This window comes from Cervus canadensis, chromosome 18 (assembly GCF_019320065.1).
Source record: "Cervus canadensis isolate Bull #8, Minnesota chromosome 18, ASM1932006v1, whole genome shotgun sequence".
NCBI classification, from domain to species: Eukaryota; Metazoa; Chordata; class Mammalia; order Artiodactyla; family Cervidae; genus Cervus; species Cervus canadensis.
In genome coordinates, this window is record NC_057403.1 from 24527941 (window position 1) to 24554802 (window position 26862).

At 53.5% G+C, this 26862-nt stretch overlaps 2 protein-coding genes across 14 annotated transcripts in view; one reads left to right on the forward strand and one right to left on the reverse strand.

Moving 5' to 3' along the window:
• Window positions 1-100: 100 nt before the first annotated feature.
• MAP4K1 (mitogen-activated protein kinase kinase kinase kinase 1) lies at window positions 101-17549 on the forward strand. 9 transcript variants are annotated; one of them, XM_043435398.1, is made up of 32 exons: window positions 101-252; window positions 1153-1219; window positions 1390-1447; window positions 1559-1649; window positions 2367-2431; window positions 3928-3983; window positions 4074-4121; window positions 4269-4311; window positions 4417-4489; window positions 5088-5219; window positions 5610-5672; window positions 5783-5864; window positions 6566-6682; window positions 6898-6976; window positions 7694-7752; window positions 7826-7869; window positions 7947-7991; window positions 8741-8783; window positions 9201-9363; window positions 9458-9540; window positions 10076-10160; window positions 11345-11421; window positions 11522-11582; window positions 12516-12624; window positions 12713-12771; window positions 12952-13055; window positions 13441-13615; window positions 13878-13943; window positions 14120-14209; window positions 14300-14370; window positions 15012-15067; window positions 17371-17549. In XM_043435398.1, the coding sequence occupies exons 1-32, from the start codon at window positions 116-118 to the stop codon at window positions 17438-17440; spliced, it is 2571 nt and encodes an 856-aa protein (XP_043291333.1). In that variant the 5' UTR covers window positions 101-115; the 3' UTR covers window positions 17441-17549. The 9 variants fall into 9 exon arrangements, with proteins under 9 accessions (XP_043291333.1, XP_043291334.1, XP_043291330.1 ...); XM_043435399.1 differs by having other exon boundaries at window positions 13881-13943; XM_043435395.1 differs by lacking the exon at window positions 101-252 and adding an exon at window positions 531-658.
• A 91-nt stretch (window positions 17550-17640) lies between these two features.
• The window catches only part of RYR1 (ryanodine receptor 1), a 125377-nt gene continuing 116155 nt past the window's right edge, over window positions 17641-26862 (reverse strand). For all 5 annotated transcript variants that reach the window (XM_043435392.1, XM_043435391.1, XM_043435394.1 and 2 more), the window contains 12 exons: window positions 26066-26317; window positions 25062-25192; window positions 23941-23983; window positions 22350-22480; window positions 22182-22242; window positions 21438-21584; window positions 21040-21174; window positions 18942-19098; window positions 18447-18511; window positions 18257-18357; window positions 18027-18078; window positions 17641-17879 (listed from right to left, as the gene is read on the reverse strand). In XM_043435392.1, coding sequence (XP_043291327.1) covers window positions 17784-17879; window positions 18027-18078; window positions 18257-18357; window positions 18447-18511; window positions 18942-19098; window positions 21040-21174; window positions 21438-21584; window positions 22182-22242; window positions 22350-22480; window positions 23941-23983; window positions 25062-25192; window positions 26066-26317 — 1371 coding nt within the window. In that variant the 3' untranslated portion in view covers window positions 17641-17783. The remainder of the gene's footprint in view (window positions 17880-18026; window positions 18079-18256; window positions 18358-18446; window positions 18512-18941; window positions 19099-21039; window positions 21175-21437; window positions 21585-22181; window positions 22243-22349; window positions 22481-23940; window positions 23984-25061; window positions 25193-26065; window positions 26318-26862) is intronic.

The following is a 26862-nucleotide window of genomic DNA, read 5'->3' on the forward strand; positions in this document are numbered from 1 at the left end:
AACTACGGCGCGATAAAAGACCTAGTATAACCAAGTGCGCAGGCGCCTTCTCGCGGAGAGGGGGCGGGACTAAACTTTTCCCGGGCCTCGCGTATCCAGTTATAGTCCCTGGCGCATGAGCGCGGACTCACCGGGAAGTAGACTGATCCGTGACGGCGTGCACGCACGTCGTATTGCGCGCGGCTGTGAACTTAAAACTGCTGGGGTTCCATCAGTACAGTCCTTTTGGTCCATGGGCATGTGCCGAAGAAGGTGCTGTCTGAGGTCCCCTTGGCCCTAGGCCTTGGCCCCTGAGGCAGGATCCTGAGCTTCGCAGTTTTAAGTCGTGAACCTGGTCCCCCACACTGCACCCTAACGCCGAGGGCAGTGGCCCGCAAAGCTGTTGGGCTCAGCCCGGCAGGGGCGGAGGGAGGGGCTCGTGGACCCCGCCAAATCACGCCCAGTCCCCATAGGCTCCAGTTTTGCCGGTGAAGGCGAGCGCCCCGCATGTGCCATCCTGAGTTATGTGTTCAGATACTGTCCACTGCAGGCATGAATGCACATGCATGTGTCATACATGTATATGCTCCGGGTACATCCACATACGTGCACATGGGTATCCAGGTGTGTGCACGTCGACTGGCCGGCGCGCCCCACAGGGAGTTACCACTAAGTGCCTGTATGTGTCCCGGGTGAACAATAATGTACACTGCATGGTCATCCCGGTGTAGACCTGCCATCTCCAGGTTGTGGCCCAACACTCGGCATTCAGCAGAGGTTCAAGTGTAGTTTTTAGTGGCTGCCCATAACGGGGGAGGGTGAGGGCACCCTCCTGGTCACAATGAAGATAGTTTGCATCTGGTTTACATGCAGCCCAGGGCCCCGGAGGTGGAGGAGGGTGGTCCCCTGGGTCCCAAGGCAAGCTGCCCCTCACAGGCTGTCAGGGCCCAGGGGACAGGGGGTGGAGCCGCCGGCTGCACAGCGCTGTGCCGGGGCAGGAAGCGAGAGTGGGGAGAGGGGAGGCCACAGCCGGTGGAGGCAAGGCGGGTGCAGGGCGTGTGGGCAGGGAGGGAGGTGCCAGCATTCTGAGCCCTGAGGCCCTGCTGGCCCCTGGGCGCAGGCCCAGCTCCGGCCCCCAGGAATGGACCTCGTAGACCCTGACATCTTTAACAGGGACCCCCGGGACCATTATGACCTGCTGCAGCGGCTGGGTGGCGGCACCTATGGGGAAGTCTTCAAGGTGAGGAACCCCCCTCCTTCTCCAACACCCTCAAACCCGTGACCTTGGGGGTGAGCCCCAAGAAGGGATGGGGATGCGAGAGGGTCCCAGTCCTCTGCTTGGGTTCAGGGATGCTGAGGAAGAACTCGGGCAAATGGAGCCTGTCTGACTACCAACTTCCCCTTTACAAGGCTCGAGAGAAGGTGACAGGGGACCTGGTGGCATTGAAGATGGTGAAGATGGAGCCTGGTGAGGACAGGACCCAGGCACTCCTTCCCCTACCCCCACCTCCTGGGACCCTGGGATCTCCCCCATACTCCCTCCCTGCAGTAGCCTTTTCTCTTCTGCCCCTCCTCGCAGACGATGATGTTTCCACCCTTCAGAAGGAAATCCTCATCTTGAAAACTTGTCGGCACGCCAACATCGTGGCCTACCATGGGAGTTATCTCTGGTGATGAGCTGCAGACCTGCCCTGCCACCCAGCCCAGCCCCTGCCCCCAACTCCCATGCCTGACCAGCCCCCCCCCCCAACCTAACCTCTAATCCTGGACCTCCATTTTTAACTGGGGCCTCCTAACTTGATCTCCAGCCCGAAGTCCCACTTGTTTGATCAGAGCACCTCCAAATCTCATCTCCAATGAATAACTACCATTTCTCACCAAATTGATCCCTTCGTGGTAACCAAATGTGAAACCAAGTCCCCCTAAAACTGATCATCGTCCTGACTTGCAGGTCCCCCAGTTTCACTTTCTGTTCCTTTAATATGAACCCCTAATCTCCCTGACCCTTGAGTATCCCAGGTGCCCCAGGAATGATCTCTGCCCCCCAGACCCGGCATCCTGGGCTCCTCTGTCCCCTCTGAACTTCCACAACCTGTGAAGTCTCTGCCCTGTTTCCTAGGTTAGCATGGGACGACAGAGAACGTCATGGTAGGAGCCCGGGGACCTGAGTTTGGTCCAGTTGACCCTAAACATATATTTTCTTCTCTGAGCCTCAACCTCCCCATCTGTAAAATGGGATGATTTCACTCTGGTAGGCAATAGAGAGATGACAGCTCTTACATTCAAGTTCTTGTTAAACTAGGATAGGATGGACAGTGAGCCAGGAACTGTCCTATAAATAATGATTTATTACTGCTGTTATCATTATTGCTCTTGAACTGTTGTAGGCTGCAGAAACTCTGGATCTGCATGGAATTCTGTGGCGCTGGTTCTCTCCAGGACATCTACCAAGGTGAGTGGCAGGGCGAGGAGATCAGGCAGCCCTTGGCCCTCCAATCCACCTGTCCTGTCCCTCTACCCTTGCGTCTCTGGGGACTGTCTCTCTGGTCTATATTTCACACAGAACCCTTCCTCTGGACCAGGCCTGGCCTGGAAGATGCTGGGGAGACTGTGGTACCCAAGCGGGCCCTGAACCCTATATCCTTCAGGATCTGAGAGTCCAGCTCTGGTTTTTCTGCAATGCTCCCCTCTACTTTCCCTGCCCCGTCTTCCCCCTGTGCCTGCATTTTCTCACCAAGGTCTATTCATGCCTTTGAGTATTTCTGCATTTCTAGCTCATCCTCAGTGCCCATCTGTTCATTTAATGAGTGAATGCATTTCTGATTCACTCAGCCTGCTTTTCACTGTCTTGGAGCATTGCAGGGTGGGGGCGGGATGGGCCTTGATCGGATTTCTGATGTGCACCTCTATCTGTGACCATCTCCCAGTCTCCGTCCAGCCCTAGACCTCAAATGTCAGGAAAGGAAGGACTTCATGAAGAAGTCCTCAGGGCGGGTGGGGGAAACTGAGGCCCACAGAGAGGAAGTGACTCACCCCACCAGCCCGTCAGACCTAGCCTCTGACCCCTTCAGTCTGCTGTCTCTCTCTGGTGGTATTCTCCTCACCCCTCTGTGTCTCTTTCTCAATGTGTCTGTTTTCCCAGTTTTGGGTATCTCTGACCATGTCTGTCTTTCTCTGCCTCAGCTCGGGTCTGTTCCTGATTCTCTATGTCTCTTCCCGTCTCTGTCTGCCTTTCCTCGTTCTACAGAGTGACATCACTCAGAGCTGTCCCATGCCTTCCATCTCCCCCCAAAGCGAAGCCCAAATTTCTCAACACCGCCCACGAGTCTGACCCCCACTGGCAATCCCAGTCTGATGTGCCTCACCTCTTCTCCACCCACTTCACTGCTTTCCAGCCCCACCGGGCACTCCCCTGCCTCTGGGCCTTTGCACTTGCCTTTCCCTTTCCGAGTGGGACTGCTCCCCATCTCCACCCCCGCCGCCTTCTTGGGGTCGCCTTCGCTGATCAACCTGTGTAAAATGTCATGCTCCTTCCCACACATATTTCCCACACATATTTCCTGTTATCTTTTCTTGTTTAATTTTTCTTCTTACTATTTATTGGTGTCTTGTGTATCTTACCTGTTTATCTTATCTGCCATCCATCTCCTGCTCTAGAACGTTCTCTCCACGCGGGCAGGGCTCTCTGCCTCTTTTGTCCACAGCTGTATCCCTGCTGCCTGCCACAGTGGCTGGCACACAGTAGACATGCAGCAAATAATCACGCTGAATGAATCTCTCTGGTTCCCTGCACCGCTGCCTTTCTCTGTTGCTGACTGCCTTTCTGCCTCCTCCTCCCACCTGTCCCATCCCAGTTCTCCCGTCCCTGCGTGGTACCCTCTCAGCTGGTGTGGGTGGTGGCCAGGGGTCTGGCCTGCACCCCACACAGTGCCTGGGTGACCTCTGCAGTGACAGGCTCCCTGTCGGAGCTCCAGATCAGCTACGTTTGCCGAGAAGTGCTCCAGGTAAGGGGATGCTCTCTGGACTTGGGCTGGGGCAGGGCCCTGCTCCTGCCTCTGGACGCTCACAGCCCGCACTTCGGCCTTCCTCCCCAGGGACTGGCCTATCTGCACTCACAGAAGAAGATCCACCGGGACATCAAGGTGATCTAGGGGCAGAGGTGGCCTTGGTGGGTGGGGCACCTGGGAGACAGGAGTCAGGAGGGTCAGGGTGTCGTGGGGCCAGGGAGTGTCAGCAGCTTTGGACTTAGGGGTATCTCTGACAGCCTCTAATCCCTCCTTTCTCCCCAGGGAGCCAACATCCTCATCAACGATGCTGGGGAGGTCAGACTGGGTGAGTGTGGCTGGTGGGAATGGGGAGAGGGGCTGGCTGAGGGCCTGAGGGGGGGCCGAGGGGACAGGGGACCCCAGGTCACCATGTCTCTCCTTCTGTCTCCAGCTGACTTTGGTATCTCGGCCCAGATCGGGGCAACGCTGGCTCGACGCCTCTCTTTCATCGGGACGCCCTACTGGTGAGGGACGCCTGGCGGGCACCCAGGCGTGGTGTGGGCTAGCGTGGCTTTAACCAGCTCAGATCTCTGGGAATCTCCGCCCTGGCTTTTTTGCCCACCTCTACCTTTCTCTGGTAAACAGTCTATCTGCTCTTGGGGTCTTTTTGGAGTTTTCTACTTACCTAGGTCTCTGTGCATCCTCCACCCACTCCTCCCAGTGCTTGTGTTGATTTTTATCCCGGTCTGTCTGTCTTTCCATATCTGTCCATGTTTGTCTCACTATCTCTCTCTTAGTTTCCATCTTCCAGCCTGTCTCTATCTCTCTGCCTTTATCTCTCTCCATCTTTTTTTTTTTTTTTTTAATATTTATTTGGTTATGCTGGGTCTTAGTTGCAGCATGTGGGATCTAGTTCCCTGACCAGGGATCAAACCCAGCCCCCCTGCACTGGGAGCGTGGCATCTTAGCCACTGGTCCACCAGGGAAGTCTTTATTTCTGTCTCTCTCCATCTGTATGTTTCTCTCTGCATCTAGCTCTCTGTATGCCTGCCCCAGTCTCCTCTGTCTCCCCTTCCCCTTCTTGTTGTCACCCTTTGGTTCTCTGAGGGTCTCCGCCCCTAGGATGGCTCCGGAAGTGGCAGCTGTGGCCCTGAAGGGGGGTTACAATGAACTGTGTGATATCTGGTCCCTGGGCATCACAGCCATCGAATTAGCCGAGCTACAGCCACCACTGTTTGACGTACACCCTCTCAGGTAGGCAGATGTGGCAAGTCCCCCTGGTCCCGGAGACCCCACTCAACTCTGACCCTGAACACCACCCCCCCAGCCTGTTTCTCTACCTCAAGACCACCTGGAGGAGACACCCCTTACTCTAAGCCCAATCTGAGACCCTCAGGATCCCCTCAACCCAGAAAGCCTTTTCTCCATCCCTCCACAGGAGGGACCCCAACTTAGGGAGCCCCATCTTGAGGCTCCCCCTGAGCCTGCTGGTGTCCCCCAAAGGGGCACCCCATGCCTTATGAAATGTACCCCTCATCCTCATTCTGTCCCTGCTGACCTCAGTGCTATTAGGGGCCCCTGGAGCCATGAGGTCTGGCCGCCACTGGAAGTCTGAACCCCCATGTTCTGTCCTTACTCTTCTAGGGTTCTCTTCCTCATGACCAAGAGTGGCTACCAGCCGCCAAGGCTAAAGGATAAAGGCAAATGGTAGGATAGGGGCACCTGGAGGAGGGAGAGGGAGGGTGGGGCCAAGGGCGATGGTCTGATGGGAGGGTCTCTGGTCCCCTCACCCTGGAATTTGCCTTCTTCCTCCCAAGGTCGGCTGCTTTCCACAACTTTGTCAAAGTCACCCTCACTAAGAGCCCCAAGAAGCGACCCAGTGCCACCAAGATGCTCACTGTAAGCCTCCCTCCCCTGAGAAGCCTTCCCAAACGCACCCCTAGGGTGAGGAATTCCCCAGGGCCTCCCACAGCTCTCTACAAGGTGGATCATTTCATTTCACAGAACCCCCATGGCCCTTTCAAAGTCGCTAATCCCTCTGAATTTCCCAGGACCCTCAAGACTCTCCCAAGTGCGTCCCAGGCCCCCTTTTTGTTTTTTCTTGGCTGTGCTGGGTCTTCACTGCAGTGCGCGGGCTTCTCTGACTGTGGAGCACGGGCTCCAGGGCACAAGGGCTTAGTCGTTGTGGCTCCGTGGCTTGTGGGGTCTTCCATACCAGGGATTGAACCCGTGTCCCCTGCATTGGCAGGCAGATTCTCAACCTCTGGACCGCCAGCAAAGTTCCCTACACTGAGTTCTTAAATCTCACAAATTCCTAAGGGCCTCAGGACCCATTCCTGGGTGTGCTCTGGAATTCCAGGGGAACTCCAGTCCCCTCTGAGACACTTGTAGAGTTCTCCAAAATACCTCACATTCTTCTAATCCCTTCAGACACCTCAGAATCCCCCCAGGTTGCAGCTCCCCAGGATTCCCTGCCTTCTTCCTCTGTTGGCAACTTCCCCCCAAGTTTCCTCTTAGATGCATTCTCCAGCTCCATCCCAGCCCCCTCCTTCCCGTCCCGCCCCCTGTCTGCTGACACCCCCCTTCCCCCCCTCCCCCAGCATCAACTGGTATCCCAGCCCGGGCTCAGCAGGGGCCTGATCCTAGATCTTCTGGACAAACTGAGGAACCCCGGGAAGGGGGCCCCTGTGGGCGAGATCGAAGACGAGGAGCCTGAGGTGAGGGCCCAGCTTGCCTTTGCTCAAGCCTGTTTCCCTGCCTGGAGCGCCCCCTTGCTGCCTCTCTTAGAAAAGGGCCAGGGAGGATGGGGTGGTGGCTTGACACAGGGCCTGGGGGCACATGGGTTATGGGAGGGCCCAGGACTCCGGGCAGGACCCACAGGGTGGCTACTGCTGGCGGACCTCGGGTCTGATGCAGCCGCCGCTCTACCCAGCTCCCCCCGGTCATCCCTCGGCGGATCCGATCCACCCATCGGGCCAGCTCTCTGGGGATCCCAGACGCGGATTGCTGTCGTGAGTAGAGAACCTACGTTTCTGGATACCTGACTCTATAATCCAGGAGATGCCCCTTCATCAGATTGCCCTAGAGACCCTCATCACTTCCAAATAGGCCCTCAGAGACCCCCATCACCATCTGACTCCGCAGGAGACCCCAGAGAACCTCACCACCACCTGATCTACAAAATGCCTCTGGAGACCCCCACCTCTCTGTCCTGCAAATAGACCTCATGAGGCTTCCCATAACCACCAGGACTCCCAGAGACCTCAGGAATCTTTGCTCCCTGATCCCCAAATGAAACCTAAAAGCAACCGCTCTATAACCATTTTGAACCCCCACCTCCCTGATCTCCATTCCTGACCCCCAAATGCTGTATATGCTCAGTTGTGTCCAACTCTCTGTGACCCCATGGACTGTAGCCCGCCAGGCTCCTCTGTCTTTGGGGATTCTCCAGGCAAGAATACTGGAGCGGGTTGCCATGTCCTCCTCCAGGGGATCTTCCCGACCCAGGGATTCAACCCACATCTCCTGCGATAGCAGGTGGATTCTTTATCACTGGTGCTACCTGCGAGGCCCCCAGATGAAACCCCTGTAAACCAAGATCCCTTCCCTATAGGGACAACTCCACTGCTAAGATCCTGACCCCAGAGCCCACCCCCACTTCTATTCTTTCTGTTCCCAAATCCGCATATGCAGCTCACTGTGTGACCGCCCCCCCCCCCATTCCCCAGGGCGGCACATGGAGTTCAGGAAGCTCAAAGGCATGGAGTCCAGGCCCCCTGTGGACACGGTGAGATCCTCCCTGACTGCCCAGATGCCCTCCTCTCCCCCTGGGCCACTGCTGACCTTTTACTATCCTGCAGGCTCGCCTACAGCCCCCTGGAGACTTCAAGAGCAGCAGTCCTAGGTCAGGGACCCTCAGGGTGGGAGTGGGGCAGGGATGTGTGTGGGGACCACCCGAGGCTCATACCTGTTCCTTCTCAGGAAGAACCTATCAGAGTCCGATGATGACTATGACGACGTGGACATGTAAGAGCTCTGCAGGCCCCCACCCAGCCCCCGCCTTCCTGTAACCCATCTTCCTACCCCCTGACCCCAGCCTCAGCCCTGCTTCCCTTCTACTACTCACTGCTGACCCTTGACCCCTACAGCATGCCCTGACCCCACCTTCCTTCACCTCTAACTCCGACTCCCCTTTCCTTCCTCTCCAATCCCAGCCAACTCAACCCTGGGTGCCCTGCTACCTTCTAGTCCCCAACTCCTGCCAGATGTTCCTCTCACTCCCAGACCTCAACTGCTGCCCTAACCTTTAACCCCCGGGCCCCCTCATCTTTCTTCATCTTCTCACCCACCCTCAGACTGAACCTTCCCCCATGTCAGGCCCTCAGCCCCAGACCCAACCTCAACCCCAGCAGTTGGCCCAGGCCCCCATCTCCCCCAGCCCCAGGCCTGTGTCAGCCTCAGGGCCCACCTGTCCGTTGCACACCTCTCGTCTGTAATAGACTCACGTGCACCAGGTGAGGACCTGACCCCCGGAGCACCGTACAGTCTGTGTTCCTAGGCGGGTGTGAAGTTGCAGAGACTTGATGCACTGTCAGCACTTGATATCTAAGAGTTACTGGTACCATTATCATCATGGTAATCAGTCCATTAGCCCTCAGCTTTAGCCCCAGATCGACTCACCCTCTGACCCTCCTGAGCTCAGACCTCCAGCCCCAACGCTCCCCAGGCCTTGTTGCCCACACCCCCTGCCTACTGATCCCATCTTTGTGTTCCAGCCCCGCCCCTGCAGAAGACACACCTCCTCCACTGCCCCCCAAGGTAAGGCCCTAGGACAGGGCTGGGGGGCTGGGGGCCAGGAGGCCAGGGCCCATAGACACTGGGATACTAAGCTTTCTTGGGCTGGAGTCTAGGACACCAGGTCCTTTGAGATCTGAGAGACTGGGATGACTGGGATCTGGAAATGGCATCCCTGACCCTAGGGGTGGGACTCAGAATATTTAGCCCAATGGATGCTGGTCAGTAGCTGGTCTTTGGAAACCCCACCGCACCCAACCCTTCCCCTTTAGTAGCTGGAGTGTGTTGATTTTGGGGCATGGTTCAGAGGGGAAGGTTGGAGGGGTGGTTAGATATCACAGGGCCATGACCTAATGTCGGTTCTGGCAGAGGTGGTTCGCAAGGTGCCCTCTCTCTGAGTTGATCTAATGTATTCCTCACCCTCCTTCTCTCTCTCCAAAGCCCAAGTTCCGTTCTCCGTCAGATGAGGGTCCTGGGGGGACTGGGGATGATGGCCAGCTGAGCCCGGGGGTGCTGGTCCGGTGTGCCAGTGGGCCTCCCCCACGCACCCCCAATCTCGTGCCTCCCCCAGCCACCCGAAGCCCCCACCTCACTGCCCACTCAGGTAACAAGGCAGGCTGGGGTGGGAGGTGGGTGAAGGTGGGGGTTGGACAGGAATCAGGGGGCTTTGGGGGCTGATTTTCCTCTCCCCTTCTCAGAACCCTCACTCTGGAACCCAGCCCCCCGAGAGCCTGACCAGCCCCCGCTGTTGCCCCCCAAGAAGGAAAAGATGAAGAGAAAGGTGAGGCTGGTGATGCTGAGGATTGATATCTCTGGATGCAGCTGGGGATGCCTGGTGGGAGTGGGGGGTGAGGCAGGGAAGACTAATGATAATGACAGGTGACATTTGTTGAGCAGAGCCTCTGTGCCAGACTGATCTCGTGTCTTTACGTGGTGTGTACCTGCACAGATAGAGGTAGATACTGCAGTTGTTGTTCAGTCACTAAGTCGTGTCTGACGCTTTGTGACCCCGTGGACTACAGCATGCCAGGCTGCCCTGTCCTTCGCTCTCTGCTGGAGTTTGCTCAAACTCACGTCCAGTGAGTCGGGGATGCCATCCTGCAGATACTGCAGAGATAGATCTATCTGCCATTTCAAAATGGGGAAACTGAGGCACAGAGGGATTAAACAGTTTCCAAGGTCAGAAACCTTTGAGCAGGTGGAGGCAGGATTTGAACCTTGCTACTCTTGCTTCTGAGTCCTAACCACTGTGCCTTCCTGTCCCCTCCTCCCTTTTGCTGGATCTGCTGCTGCCCCACCCCCCATGGCCCACCCAGGGATGTGCCCTTCTTGTCAAGTTGTTCAATGGCTGCCCCCTCCGGATCCACAGCACGGCGGCCTGGACGCACCCCTCCACCAAGGGTGAGTATTCAGGAGGGTCACAGAGAATGTGGTGGGGTTGGGGAGCACCCTTAGTGGAAGGTAGAAAGTCAGGGAGAGGGCAAGGGTCTTAATATGGTAGGGAGTGGCAGAGTGGAGGCAGGGGCAGAGCCAGGAGTTACAGCTGGGGTTTAGGGATCAAAGTTGGGTAGAGTGAAGCTGAGTTTGAGAATGAAGATTAGGGAAATTAGTTTGGAGGTCAAGAGTGTCAGATATAGAACTTCCCTGAGGGTCTAGTGGTTAAGACTCTATGCTTCCACTGCAGCGGGGGGGGCATGGGTTTGATCCCTGGCCAGGGAACTAAGATCCCACATGCTGCACAGTGTGGCCACAAAAAAATAAATAAAATAGGAATTTTAAAAAAGAGTGTCAGATAAACCAGAAAGGTCAGAGTTCGGTGTATAAGATCTGGGACAGTTGGACCCCATTAACCTCAGTTGCCCCAGAGAAGGAAATGGCAACCCGTTGCAGTATGCTTGCCTGGAAAATCCCATGGTCAGAGGAGCCTGGTGAGCTACAGTCCATGAGGTCTCAAAGAGTCAGACATGACTGAGTGCACACACACACACACATACACATACACACAGCCTCAGTTGGAGGTTCATGGTAGAGAGATTGGGATTGGCAATTTGGGGTCAGGAGTTTTAGGGATTAGAATGTAGCAGAAAGGGACAGAATTTGGGGATCAAAAATGTGGAGACAAAGTCAGTGAGGGGTAAATGTTAAGGAAACAGTATTAGAGCTTGTAGGGTCACACTGGACAGAAAGAGTCATATGTAAGGGTATTTGAATTTGGGGATCAATGTTGAGATAGGATTAGCATTCAGGGACCAGAACTGGGGAGAAAGACAGAATTGAGAGAGCTACTGGGGAAGACATGTCTGATGTTGGGGTCAGAATTGAGGGGACAGATGGTCAGGATTTGCAGGTCAGAGATGGGAGAACCACCAGAACAGGGGAAGTCAGAGGCTGGTGAGAATGAGACCAGCTCAGGGGAACTGGTCAGGATTTGAGTTCAGATTTGTGAAAACAAAGGCTGGAAATGTCAGTGTGAGGGGAGAATAGAGAATTGAAGGAACAGAGTATCAGCGTTTGGGGTCATACGGGGGTCTGGGAGGTCCCATGTGATGAAGCAGGTCCTAGCATCATCATGTCTGCCCCCCTAGACCAGCACCTGCTCCTGGGGGCCGAGGAAGGCATTTTTATCCTGAACCGAAATGATCAGGAGGCTACGCTGGAGATGGTGAGGGGCAGTCCCTGGAGTGGGTCAAGGTGGTCCAAGGGTGGGAGCTGGAGTTGGGGTTGCTGGGGTCTTACAGGAGCCATCTCCCCCTTGCCTGCAGCTTTTTTCTGGCCGGACTACCTGGGTGTACTCCATCAACAATGTCCTCATGTCTCTCTCAGGTCTGGCTGTGGCTTGGGTGGGAGGGGCGGGGGTCAGAACTTAAGGGGTCAAAGGTTAGGAGGTTGGGAAATAGATGGGCACAGAGAAAACAATTAGGCTCCCCCTTCTCAGAGCCTACGGTTCAAATTCCAGTCACCTTTTCACTGTGGGACTTGGGGCAAGACACTTCTTCCTAAGCCTCTGTTTCCGCATCTTTTAAATGGGGCTCACAATCGTGCCCATCTCTCAAGTCAGTTTTGAGGTAATTTCCACAAGAAGTCAGTCTTTACCTTTCTTTGATGTTGACAAGATGACAATACTTGTTCCATGCTTTACTGAAATGGAGTGAGCAGGTTGTGTATTAAAATTTTGTGTCATTGTTCTATAAACACTTTGTGTAAAAGAATATCTAATTTATGAGGAGACCCAGAGCCAAATAGAATGAGTGAGCTCATTCATATCACATCTGTGATGACAAGCTTTTGCAGAATTTCTACATGTTGCTTCTTAAACTTTGTAATATGTATAACTTCATCTGATTGTTAACTGTCTGTCATTTCTCATGTGGCCACAAGTGCTACAGGGGTAGGGAACATATTTATTTTACTTACCATTGTTCACCAGAGCTGAGCACAGTGCCTGGCCTATAATGAACATTTAAAATATGTTGCATTGGGACTTCCTGGTGGCCCAGTGTTTAAGACTCCACACTTCCACAGCAGTGGGCATGGGTTCAATCCCTGGTCAGGGAACTAAGATGCCACATGCCATGGGGCACACACAAAAATTTTTTTTAAAAATGTGTTGCATGAAAAAATGAGTAAATAAAGGTGCTTGAGACTAGAAGACTTGGGCATTTAAAAGGGATGGGGCCAAGTGATGGGCTGAGGGAAGGGTGGGAGTGTGCAGTAGCCTATAACTGCTTGCTTTCCCTATGTACACACACACTGCAGGAAAGACCCCCTACCTGTATTCTCATAGCATCCTGGGCCTGCTGGAACGGAAAGAGGCCAGAGCAGGAAGCCCCATCGCTCACATTAGCCCCCACCGGCTACTAGCAAGGTACCAGCCCCGAATGGTACCACTGACCCCTCTAATGCCCCCATTCCTGACGTCCCTCTCCCCCATTCATGCCTACCTTCCGTCGCAGGAAGAACATAGTCTCCGCTAAGATCCCGGACACCAAAGGCTGCCGGGCGTGCTGTGTGGGTGAGAACCCAGGGGTGGGCAGACACGGGGCAGGACTAAGGGCGGGACTTGGACTTCCTCTCCACCCGAGAGGGTTGCAGAGTTAAGGCAGGGTGAGTAGAGCCTGGGGAGAGATGTGTGGCCTTTGGGGGCGAGGGGTCGCGGGAGAGACCCTTGACCCCTACTTACCCGCCTCCACAGCGGAGGGCGCCAGCTCCGGAGGTCCGTTCCTGTGTGGGGCTTTGGAGACATCCGTGGTCCTGCTTCAGTGGTACCAGCCCATGAACAAGTTCCTGCTGGTCCGGGTAGGGAGCCTGAGACGCTGGGGGCTTTGTCAGTTTGGGTGGCTGGGGCCATCCACTGTGCGCCTCTGCAGCTAGCCCTGCGAACCTGGGCTTCCACCCGAGGCCTCCCCCAGTGTCCCCAAGGCCCCGCCCACCTGGAGGCTCCTCCCCTGAAGTGTTTCTGATCCTTAAGCTCCGGCCCTGACCCCACCCGTCACTTTCTAAGCCTTCTGAGGCCTCACCCCCCTGAAGTTTCTAGATGGTGCCCCTCAAAACTGAGGGCTCAAGAAATCCTTGGCGGGGAGGGGAAATACTTCGGAAGCCCCAAGCCCAGTGTCCTCCAAGACCCCGCCCCCGGCCCCGCCCCCGCCTCCTCTGAACCCGCCCCTCCCTGCGCGGCCCGCAGCAGGTGCTGTTCCCGCTCCCTACGCCTCTGCCGGTGTTTGCACTGCTGACCGGGCCAGGCTCCGAGCTGCCCTCCGTGTGCATCGGCGTGAGCCCCGGGAGGCCGGCGAAGTCGGTGCTGTTCCACACCGTGCGCTTTGGCGCGCTCTCCTGCTGGCTGGGCGAGATGAGCACGGGTGAGGCGGGCAGGCTCTGGGACGGGTTGGGCTGGGTCTGAGTGGCTGGGCTGTGCTTAGCCTGAGGCGTAATTGGGAAAGGGGATGAACCGAGAGCGGGGCGGGAGAACATTGGATACATGTAATTAGTGAGGTTGATGATGGGGAATGGGGAATTCTGTGATAGGCGGGGTTTAGCCCAGTTGCTTGGGAATGGAGAGGGGGGCCTAGCGGAGGAAGGCGTAATGCGGGAGAATTGGTCCCCGAACCCGGATCTCTTAAGCAGAGCACAAGGGACCGGTACAGGTGACTCAGGTCGAGGAAGACAAGGTGATGGTGTTGATGGACGGTAAGAACTTTCCTCCCTCCCTTGCCTCCACTGTTCCTAGATACCGACCCCCAGACGCCGCACCTCTCAGAAACTCTGAGCTCCTCCAGTCCTTACCCGTCCGTATTGTCCGGTCCCTCGATAACCTTCTCAAGCCCGCTTACTGCTCTTAAACTCCCTTCTCTACCTCCTTCTAGGGTCCCTGAAGCTGGTGACACCAGAGGGGGCCCCGGTCCGGGGGCTTCGAACTCCAGAGATCCCCATGACTGAAGCGGTGGAGGCCGTGGGTATGTGCCGGAATGATAATTCCGGGGTCCGGGGTCCAGGTTGGAGGCTTAAGTGAAACCCAAGGGTAACAGGCACTGCTTTCCTCCCAGCTATGGTCGGGGGTCGGCTCCAGGCCTTCTGGAAGCATGGAGTGCAGGTGTGGGCTCTAGGCTCGGACCAGGTAAGCTCCTCCCTCCTAGCACCCGCAAGCCCCTCCCACGTCAATCATCTCACTCATCTGGTCGATTGGGGGAACAAACTCCGCCCCTTGAGGTGACGCTTCCTCTAGGCTCAGTTCACACAGGTCCGCTTCTCTGCTCCAGTGTCTCTTGGGACCAGAGCTCATCCAGGGTCACTGTGTGACTGCTTCTTTCTAAGCCCCCCTCAGGCTCCCAACTGTAAAATGGGGTCAGAAATAGAGACAAGTGGGTTAAGAGCATGGACCAGAACGCCTGGGTTGGAATCCAGCTGAATGATTTTAGGCAAATGACTTAATCTTTCTGTGCCTCACTTTTATCATCCGGAAAATGGAGTGAAAATGATGCTTAATTCACAGAACACCACGTGTCAGGCTCTGCCCTGACATTTTTGTATTCTCCTTAATCTTTGAGATCGCCTATCAGGTAGGTATTATGATTTCAAAGGTTAGTGCTCTGAGGTGCAGAGAGGTTAAGTAACTTGCCTGAGGTCACACAGTTGATGAGTGGTGGTAGCAGGAATGATTATTTCTGGACCTGAGGAGTTCAGAGACCTTGCCCCTTACTCTCTTTAAGGGAGAGGGGAGGAGTCTTCTAGACACTGATACAGCACCTTTTCCCCCAGCTGTTGCAGGAGCTCAGAGACCCCACCCTCACCTTCCGTCTGCTTGGCTCCCCCAGGTATGAACTTGGGGAAGAGGACAAAGGACCAGGGAGGGGGGTACTTTGGATGTAAAGAGGGTATCTTGAGGTGTCCCCCAGCCATCTGTATCTTTGGCCTGGACATCCTCTCACCTGGTCTCCCTGCTTCTATCTCTGTCTCCTATAGTCTATTCCCCCACAGAGCAGCCAAGATGGAATTTTCTTTTGTTAAAAAAAAAATTTTATTTATTTATTTTTGGCTGTGTTGCGGCTCCTGGGCTCTAGAGTACAGGCTCAGTAGTTGTGATGCACAAGCTTAGTTGCCCCACGGCACGTGGGATCTTCCCAGATCAGGAATTGGATCTGTGTCTCCCACATTGGCAGGCAGATTCTTCACCACTGAGCCACCAGGGAAGCCGGAAGGTGGAATTTTCATTCTTTTTTAACTTCTTATTGATATGTTGATATAAATTTAGACTCAGAGAAGTTGCAAAAATAAATTTAAGAATTCTGTATCCCCTTCACTCAGATTCCCTTTTATTATTTTTAACCACATTTGCTTTATTCTTGCCTTGCATATATGTGTAATTTTTTTCTATTGGCACATGAATTGCAAGCATGATGCCAATTTACCCCAAAATACTTCAGTGTATGTTTCCTAAATCAAGGCAAGGACATAACTCTTACAAACCACAATACAGCTGTCAAAATCAAGAAAAGAGCACCGAGATAGCACTATCTTCTAATTTCACACACCCACTCAAGTCTCATCAGTTGTTCCAATGATGCTCTTTGTAACCAAAAAATAATACTTTTTTTTGGTCCATGATATCATCCAGGATTGTGGGCTGCATTTTGGAGTCATGTTTCTTTAGGCTTGTGCCTGGAATGATTCTTCAGACTTTCTGTGCTTTTTGTGACCTTGACACTTTTGAAGAGTACAGGAAATTTGTTTTTTCAGAATGTCCCTTAGTTGGGTTTGAGGTTTCCAGGTTACACGTTTGGGGCAGGAATACCGCAGAAGTGATGGGGTGTCCTTCTCACTGCATCAGATCAGGAAGTGCGTGTCAGTTTGTCCCGCTACTGGTGAGGTTATCTTTGGTCAGTCACTTGGTTAAAATGGAATCAGCCAGTTTTCTTGACTATAATGCTACTCTTCTTTCCTTTGTATAAATAAGTATCCTTTTGGGTAATTTCTTGAGACTATGTAAAACTACTGTTTCACCTAACTTTACCATGACTTGGTGATTTTTGCCTGAGTCTATTAAATGGTGATTTTCCCATTTCTATCATTTCTTCTACATTTATAAGTCGGCATTCTACTGTAGCAGAGAGCTGTCCCTTCTCCACCATGTATGTATGTATATTTGTATGTATGTGTGTATATATGACTGTGTATTTCAGCATAGTCTCAAGGATTTTTATTTTATTATTTTTAAAAAAATGATCCTCCACTTTATTTTTTTTTAAAGATTTATTTACTTGTTTGTTTTTGGCTGTGGCAGATCTTCGTTGTTGCACAGACTTTTCTCTAGTTGCTGAGAGCAGGGGCCACTCTTCTTCGTTGCAGTGTATAGGCTTCTCGTTGTCGTGAGTTCTCTTGTTGTGGAGCACAGGCTCTAGGCACACAGGCTCAGTAGTTGTGGCTCGCCAGCTTAGCTGCTCTGTGGCAAGTGGGATCTTCCTAGGCCAGGGATCAAACTGGTGTCCCTTGTATTGCAAAGCAGATTCTTAACTGCTGGACCACCAGGAAAGCTGATATTCATTTTATTCTATGGGTTATAATCTATTACTATTATTATCTGTTTTGAGGCACAAATACTCACAGATTTAGCCAGTGAGAGCCCCTTCAAAGATCTCTTTGATCTTTCAATATGTCAGAGGGGTCTTTTAAAATCCAGATCTGATTGTGTCACTCTCCACTTGGTTAAAAGCTTCCTGTGGCCTCAAGATAAATACCAATCCTGGTCACAGCCCACAAACCATGACTTGTGCAGTCAAGCTCTCTCCCATGTAAGTCCTTTGTCCAGGCTGTTCTCTGCCCAGAACACTCTTCCCTGCCCTTTCACCAAGTGTCCTCCTGAACTTCTTTCAGGCTCCACCATCCATTCTTTAGGAACACCTTGGCTGAACCCTTGAGCTAGGTTTCCCTGCTGCGTGCCTCATGCTTCTTTGTACTCATCTAATTCACTGATTCATGTTGGTCTCCTGAGGGCAGGGGCAATGTCTGCTCATCCACTGCCCTAGCCCAACACTATGCTGGAACAAACTCTATAGACTTCTCTGCAAATGAGTGAATGAACAAATGAGTGAATGAACTGACTTCTCTTTTCCTTCCCCAGGCCTGTGGTGGTGGAGACACGCCCAGTAGATGATCCCACTGCCCCCAGCAACCTCTACATCCAGGAATGAGTCCCCGAGGGGGTGTTAGGAACCAGTCTGTACACCTCCCTCCCCAACGGACACACACTCCTGATCCTGGCATGCCCCTGTCTCCCAATAAACATGACTTCAGTCTCTGCTTTCATCTTGATTTTGGGGGGGGGGGAGAGGAGAGAAGAATTCCTGGATGCCCACCCCCCCCCAAATGTCAACAATCCAACACAATGATGTCAGGGGTGTAGCACAGACTTTATTCGTCAGTACATGGTCACCCCTCCCCCAGCTGCCTTGGGGGGAGGGGTTTGAGGGTTATGGGGTTTGCTATGAGAATAAGGCACTTGAGGTGGGGGGTGAAGGGCCAGCTGGGGGTGTCTCAGCTAAGCTGATCCTCATACTGCTTGCGGAAACAATCGCCAGCCGGGAAGAAATCCCAACATCTCTCTTGATACATCTTCCAGACGTAAGACTCCTAGGGGTGGGGGATGGGGAAGAGTTGGTTGGTCACATCTTCAAATGCTTCATATAGACATGAGCTTTTCACTGCCACCTGCTGACGGACCTTATATTAAAATTCACCATGTCCCTGCCCATTGTCCTTCCAATAACACACCCTTACCTGGCCCGTGTGTTCTGTCTCGTCCTTGTTTATCAGATACATCAGGAAAAACCTGGGGATGGGAGGCAGCAGTAGACAGGTCACAATTTCCCTTACTTTCTCCTGATTAGCTGGCTGGGAATCCACCCACATGGACACCGCACCAGACTGGCCAATAGTATCTCCCTCCCCTCCCCCACTGTTGGTGGCCACGCCCCACCCTCCTGATTGGCCAACGGGCCCACACTCACATGTAATTGGCCAGGTTGTGTTCCTCCAGCGTGTGGGTCTCAAACCCATGCGGTGTCGTATCAAAGTAATCACTGCCGATACCGCAGATGAAGCACTTGGTCTGTGCGTGACAGGAGACATAAGAATCAAGGTCCGTTCAACCCCCAGGGTCCTGTAATCCCTCAGGGTCGCCCCCGAGACATGACCTACCTCCATATCTTCCTTCACTTGCTCTTGCTGGTCTCGGAGCTCGCCAAAAGCGTCAATGATCAGACCTGGGTGGGGCGCGGGGGACGGGGGGGAATCGCAGGGCGCACGTCAGTGTCTAACTTCTGACCTAGTTCAGGCTTCCCCCTCTTCTAGCTATCTGCCTTTGAGTCTTGCACCGCCATCTCCCTAATCTCACCCCACTTACTAAAAATAATAATACCTAGTGTTTATTGAGCACTTACCATGAGCCAGATATTTACCACTTATGAATTAACTTAATTCTCACAGCAACTCTATGTGGCTAGTATAATTAATATCCTCATCTTACAGATAGAGAAACTGAGGCTCAGAAAGGTCACTTGCCCAAAGTCTCACGGTAGGGGAAGGTAGAGCCAGGATGTGAATCCAGGCTGACCAGATTCTGGATTTGTACCCTAAAGAGCTAGCTTGCCTCTGGACACAGCCCCCACTCCCAAGACCCTGATGAGCACTGACCCTGGATGATGGCCAACAGGATGACGATGACGAAGAAGAAGAAGGTGATGTCGAAGACCACCCTGTACAGCTCGTATTCATCGCCTGCTGGGTCCTCAATCTCGTCCCCAATGCCCCCACCAGCTCGGACACCCACGTACATGTGGAAGAGGTAACACTGCAGGGGCAGGGTGAGGAGCACATGAGTCACGCATTCGGTCTTCAACATTCACCGAGAACCTACAGGGCTCTGGATTGGCTAGGGCAGGGCACACATGGCAATGACTGAGACAGCCCTGAATGCTGCTCTCACAGGGCTCACAAACTTGGCATCAGATATGACAGCCCAGAAATGATCAGGGTTGTGATAGGGAGGGCCCAGGGCCAGGAAAGCACAGTGTAATCATGGGCAAGATGGGGGAAGCACAGGAAACGTTGAAGCTTTGAAAGCCTGACCCCGGCTGGGTGATAGGGTAAGGCTTCCTAGAAGAGAGCACATGTATGAACTGGAAACGTGAAGAAAATGTTAGGTGGGAGAGAGAGTTCCAGGCAGAGAAAACCACATATGTTTCGTCACCCCCGGGGAGGAAAGAATACATCTTGCTCCTGTGAGGAACTGAAAAAGAGTTCAGTGAGGCTGGAAATAGAGTTCCTATGAGCAAGAGCAGGGAGAGAAATGAGGGCCAGCTAACGGTCACAGAGGGCTTCCTGTAAGAGGCAGCATTTAAGTTGACGATGAGGCATCAAGTGAATAGGCGTGTGTATGTAGGGCTAGGGAGAGGGCGGGTAGAGAGAATGTCAGATGCAAAGGGCTTGGGTTGGGAGGAAACACATGACTTTAGGGGAACTGAGGGAGGACCAGGCAGCCAGAGAGCAAAAGGCAAGGACTGTGGTTAGATTCAGGCCAGGCTAGGTTCCCCTGGCTTTGTACACCATGGTGAAGGCATTGGGGAACCACAAGAAGCTTCTGAGCAGAGGGAAGGACATGGTCTGCCTGGGACTTGGGAAAGACCTTACACTGTTTTTTCTATGTCTGTAGGCAGTGAGAGAACCCAGTTGCCTTGGGTAAGAGCTAAGACCAATGACTGGCGGGAACAAGGCTGAGTGACAAGACCAGATCTGGTGGGGCCTCAAATATCAGACTGAGGAACCAGATGGGTCCCGTGAGCACGGTGCCAGATTACAGGCCATTCTGAGATAAAGCAATGGCATGATTCTTTTTTTTTTTTTTTTGGCATGATTCTTTCCACTGTGACCCATGCCTGTAGTAGGTTAAACTCAATTTGGGTGATGACCACCACTTATTAGAATAGAAGAGAAAATAGAGACATGCATGGCATAAAACTTTTCCTGATAGATAATGATGATAGTAGCTCACATCTCTGGAATCCTTAATACCTGTTAAGCACTATTCTAAACTTTTAAGTCTTTGATGGTCAGGGAGCATCATGTGTGCTCAGTCATATCCAACTCTTTGCAACCCCATGGACTGTAGCCCACCAGGCTTCTCTGCCCCTGGGGTTTCCCAGGCAAGAATACTGGAGTGGGTTGCCATTTCCTTCTCCAGAGGATATTCCTGACCCAGGGATCGAACCCGTCTCTCCTGCATTGGCAGGTGGGTTCTTTACCGCTGAGCCCCCAGGGAGCATCACTCAGTCCTAAAAACAACCCTGGGATATAGGCTTTATTATTATACAACCATTTCACAGGTGAGGACACCAGAGCATGGGGAGGTTGAGCTGTCAACCCCAAATCACATGGCTTGTAAGTCAGGCACTGTGCTCAAGCCCCTTTCCAATGATAATACCTTGAAGAGCTCAAATATTACAACAGTGGCTACCATTCATTGAATAGTGTTCCAAGTACCTCACAAGGGTCAGATGACTTAACCCTGGAAATAAGTCTGCAAGGTAGGTTCTATTACTTTTTTTTTTTTTAATTTGGCTGCACTCTCTGGCATGTGGGATCTTAGCTCCCTGACTAGGAATTGAACCCACATTCCCTACATTAGAAGGGGAAGCCCAAGGTAGGTTCTACTACTGACCCCCTTTACAGATGGGAAAACTAAGGGTCAGGGATGGCTGGTAACATGTACAAGAGTGTGGGGGGTGGGGCTCACCGTCATCATGTCGTCACACTTCATGTCAGGCTCATCCTCATCCTCGCTCTTGTTGTAGAACTTGCGGAAGAAGTTGAAGGCCACCACAGTGTACAGGTAGACCACCACCGCCAGGAGGCCCACAGTCATCACCAGCTGGGGGCGGGCAGGGAGTGGATCAGCTCCACGCTTGGCTTGCCAACCTTCTTTATCGTTGCCCCAGTTCAGCCCAGATGGCCCTCCTGCTGGGATCTCATGACGGACATCCACCCTGGCTCAGCCAGCCCAGCCCTGCCCCTCCTCACCCAACCTTGCGCCCCCCTCATCCGAGCTGCCCAGCCTTCACCCTCTATTCCTCCTAGGGGACAGCTAAGGTGGCCCCTGCCAGGCTCACTCCACTCGGGCAGGTCCCTCCACACCTGCTTCCCGTTGTGGGTGACGGAGGAGAGGATGGTGCGCAGCGTCTTGACCCCCATGGCGATGTCCAGGAGGTGGGCGGCAAAGAAGAAGTTGTTGTAGTGCCCGAGGAGGGACATCACCATGTACCAGCCCAGGTACAGGAAAGACTGTGGGCACACAAACCCGGGGTCAGCGGGCATGCATGAGGGTCAAGGAGGCCCAGGAACATTCAAGAACACTGGGCGTGCTCTGGTGGTCAGGGTGCCAACTCTGGCCAGGGATTATTTGAAGGATCAGGAACACTCTAGGACAATGGAGCACTCGGTGTGGGAAGCCATTCTTCGGGGAGTTGGGGAACCCTCTGCAGAAGGATGTAGTCTGGGAATTCAAGAGTGTTCTGGGCCTTCTATGGTGGTCTAGTGGTTAAGAATCTGCCTGCCAATGCAGGGGACACAGGTTTGATCCCTGGTCTGGGAAGATTCCACATGCCGTGGGGGCAGCTAAGCTTGTCCACCACAACTAGTGAGCAAAGACCCAGTGCAGCCAAATAAATGATTAAATATAAAATAAAATGAATTAAGGAAAACAGCAAAAAGAGTGCTGGAGGGTAAGGAGCCTCAGGCAGGTCTGAGGGTGCCCTCGGATCAGATGTGCGCAGAGCTCAGGAGTAGGTCCCTGGTCTGGGATTCCTGGGGGTGGAGCCCCCAACCCTCCTAATACCTTTCACCTGTAGACCCCTCCCCCACCCACGGGGCCCTCCTCACATTGTCTGTGAAGATGACCCCGAACTTCCAGATCTGGTACTTCACATCGATGGACATAAGCCTGTAGGGCAGAGAAAACAAGGATGGCCAGATGCTGGAGAATCAGACCACAGCCACCTCCCCCGCCTGCCCCAGGCCTGGGGGTGGGGGTGGTCCTCCCCAGCTCACCAGGTGAGCAGCCCCGGCGGTGGTCCAGGCTTGCGCTCATTGTGGGCTGTGATCTCCAGCGTGGCCAGATCCATGCCCAGCAGCTCAGCGATCCGCTCCCGCCCATAGATGTCCCCGTGCTTGTCCAAGACCTGCATAGGGGAGCATGGGGCCGTGCAGACACGACTGGAGCAGGGAAGGTGGTGGTCTGCTCTGTATGGGGGAGGTCTGGGGACATTCTGAACTTTGTGTGAGAGATTGGGGGGTGCATTTTTCTGGGGAGAAGGGCCAGAGCTTTCTTCAGATCCTCAGGGGGAGGATCCAAAAGTGATAAAGGCCCCCCCAGTTAGCTCATTAGCCAAATTAATTGGGATAATTTATTATAATTAGGCAGGTAGGCAAGGAATCCTATATAACTATATAACCCATATAAGCCTATATAATCCTATATAACTCCCCCCCATCCCATCACTGATGAATTTATCTCCTCCTGCTCACCCTCTCACTCACTCTGCTCCAGCCACACTGGCTTCCCCACAGCTCCTCAAATACACCAGGCACATTCCTGCCCCAGGACCTTTACAACTGCCATTCTCTCCCCGCCCAGGACACACTTCCCCCAGATTTTCACCCGCCTCACTCCCTCACCTCCTAACCACCCTCCACGAAAGAGTAATCTCTCTGGGCCAACCCCCGCACACTCCCCACCCGTCTTTTTCTCTCCGACAACACTTATCACCATCTGAACATTATAAATGTGTTCCTCATCTGTCTTTCCAACTTGAGGGTCAAGATGTGTTTACTGCTAGGAACCCTAGTACAGTTCCTAGTAGGTAGTACCTACTAGTAGGTACTAGGTAGGTGCCTAGTAGGTACTCAATAAACTTTTGTTGAGTGAATGAATGATTCTAACAGCCAACCCTTGTCTAATGTTTTCTTTTGTGCCAGATATTGTTCATGAAGCAGGTCAAACGATCTTTACAACAACCCAGTGGGGTCAGCCCTCTTAGTACCTCACTCAATATGATGGAAATTGAGGCACAGAAAGGGTGACACATCTAGGAATGGAAAAGCAGACAACGGACTTCCCTCATGACCCAGTGGTTAAGAATCTGCCTTCCAATGCAGGGGACATGGGTTCTATCTCGAGTAGAGGAACTCAGTTCCCACAGGCCGCAGAGCAGCTAAGCCTGGACACCACAACTACAGAAGCCGGAGTATAGCAGCGAAGATCCCAGGTGCTGCAACTACGACCCAGCGCAGCCAAATTAATTAATGGAATGAAATATTAACAAAAAAGAGAAAATCAGGCAATCCAGCACCAGAGTCTATGTGCTGAAAACAGGATGCCTTAGCTCCTCTCTCAAAACCAATATTCATGAAGTATTTACTCTGTGCCAGGCACTGCTGAGGTTGTCATATGCATCATGTCATTAAAGAGGGGGGGTGATTATCATGCCCATTTCCAGACGGGCAAGCTGAGGTGCTTTCAGAGAGGCAAAGCCCCTTGCCCAAGGCTGCACACAAAGCAAGTGCTTGACTGGGCTCTGATGGGCTGGTAGCATCAAGGGACACCCAGCTGGGGAGGACCTCCCCTTTCACAGCGTCTCACCTTCCGCTTAACAAACTTGTCCCAGTAGTTGCTGGGGAAAGACCTGCCAAGAGAAAGAAGCCACAAGATGTTAGGGGAGGAGGGAACGGGAGCCACCAGCCAGATTGGGATGGGAGAGGGGTGCGGGTGGGGTGGGGTTGGAATTCCAATGCTTTTCTCACAGGGGATCCCAGACAGTTGACCTCTCACTCAGGATCAGGCTCTAAAGACCCCAGGCCAGGTGACGCTTGTCCAAGGTCAACCTTAACATCCTGTGCCCACCCCCAGGCCCCCGCTGCTGTCATCGGTGGAGCCCAGGTGATCAGGGATGTATAAAGACCTGAACTGCACTCAGATGGGAGATGGGGAGGCCAGAGTGTGTGGTGGGGGTTGGGGGGAGTTGGGGCCACCACCCTGGCCCCGCTCTGGCATCCAGGGAACGGAGGGCTTTCTCATGCTGTTTTATTTAATTTTATTTGATGCTTCTGGTCCTTTATTTACCAGGTTTTGTTTTTTGTTTTGGCTCCCGCAGCATGCGGCATCTTAGTTCCCTGACCTGGGATTGAACCCATGCCGCCTGCACTGGAAGCACAGAATCTTAACCACTGGACTGCCAGGGAAGTCCTGACCTGGTGTTCTTATCCTAGATATGCCTCCCTCTCAGGATGCAGCCTGGCTGTATGAACACAGAAGATGGGACTTCACCTGGGGAGGATGGGATAGGCTGGGAGTGCTCTTTGGGGGTCCAATGTCCCGCCATATCATCCTCATAACCCTCATTTCCTCTCTGGGCTCAGTTCAAAACCCAAATGATTTCATCAATTTCCCATTCATGACACCTGGTGAGAATCCTGCGTGAGGACTGAGTTTAAAATGCAGGTTCCTGGGTGCTTCTGGAGACTCACTGAACCAGAATCTCCTGGGCTGGGGTCCTCAGAATCTCCATGTGTTACCAGCACGCCCACAGGTACTTCAATGCACAGGCAATCAGTATGTATTACAAAGAGGAAGGTGGAGGCTTGGGGAGAATGAGTCAGGAGCGGTAGCGCCTGGAACCCCGGGCTTTCAAGGCCTGGGCTGGGGATGGAGTGGCACCCCAGCTCTGCTTCCCCCACCCACTGCAGGGGGTGCTGAGCCCTTACGGAGTGTTGAGCACCAGCCGGTCCCACTGTCCTTTCACGTCATCGTCCTCAGGCTGCTCCGTGATATAGAGGCCATCAAACTCCAGCTTCCGGGCCAGTTCCTTCTCCCGCTTAAAGATCACCAGGGGCACCTACAGGGTGCAGGGAGGTAAATGGAGTCGGGGGGGTTAGGTCAGGAGACCACAGCCTCAACAGGAGCCGGGACGTCTTGCTGGAGCCTTCATGAGACCCCACATCTGGGAGGCACGGTCCCAGAGTGATCAGGGTAGTAGTGGTGGGGAAACGCGATCATTGGTCAGGGCTGGGATTCGGAGAAAACCCAGGAGGACCCAGAACTGGTGCCTGCTGCAGCCAGTGGCCTCCCAAGGGAAGGAGGAAGAATGAAACAGGCAGGTGAGAGGAGATCAAAGCAGGGCAGAGCTTTCCAGGCAGAGGGAACCGCACATGCAGATGTTCGAAGCCCAAAGAACGCCGTTCGTCCAGTTGTAAAGTATCAAGATTAGCTGGACAGTCAGCTATCATGGAACTCAAATGGAAGTTTTTGTAGCACAACTTATGGGGCATCACAAAGCTTCGGGCACAGTTAATGTCAGAATCCACACCCCCCTGTTGGCACCCAGGCTGTGTCTGAGGCCCACACACCCTCACAGATTCACCAGCTGACCAACATGTAGAAAATAGTCCCAAATGACAAACTGTGCTTCTTGACCCAGAAATTAACATCATCACAGGACCCAGCTCCTCAGTGTGAGCTGCATCAGTTCCCAGTTTGAATATCACACTTGCTAAAGAGCCCAATCCAGTATTCAGCCCCTGGCCTTACCCCAGCCCTAGGTCCCCTTTGTCCCAACACTGCACCACACCCCAGCCCCTGTCCCAGGTCCTCTCAGCCAGGGCCCCAGCTCATGTTCTCCCCTCTCCACCAAACACACACACACACACACACACACACACACACACACACACTCGCACGTCCCGGCCCCAAGGCTGTGGTCATGACCCACCTTGAGGCAGTTGTAGCCAATGATACAGAGAAAGGCCACCAGCGTGTGCAGAAGGCTCAAGCAGCGCAAGGCTGGCTCCATGTAGCCCGTGCTCTCCTCCAGGAAGTAGTACACCATGTTCTCATCCTCGTCTCCCTCCGCTTCCTCTCCAGCCCCCGGGCCCCAGCCGGAACCGCCACCAGACCCTGCTCCTGACAGGCCCCCAGCTGCTGACCCTTCCATGTCATCCTCCCCCGGCGGAGAATCAGAGACCTAAAGGAGGGGGGCACGGGTCAGTCAGGGTGGGGACCCGGTGTCCTGGTACCTGGTCTGCCACACCCTGAACCCGCGAAGAAAATGAACAGTCTCCATGCCTGAGACTGGTCTGGGCCCCTGTCAGAGGCCGTCTCAGCGGGACTGTCAATCAAGATCAAGGGGCAGGTCCGGGACCCGAGCTAGCAAATCAGACTCTGTTCTGGGAATCTTGACTATTGAACTGAGTGACAGGAGAACTGAAAACAGAGTTGATCTGTCTTGATAGCAGAGCCCTAAAGAGAGACTAATTTTAACACACACACACACACACACACACACACATATCAAGGTCTTCCCAGGTGGCACTAGTAGTAAAGAACCCGCCTGTCGATGCAGGAGACATAAGAAACACACGTTCAATCCCTGGGTCAGGAAGATTCCCTGGAGGAGGAAATGGCAACCCACTCCAGTATACTTGCCTGGAGAATCCCATGGACAGAGGAGCCTGACAGGCTACAGTCCATGGGGTCGCAAAGAGTTGGACACGACTGAAGTGACTTAGC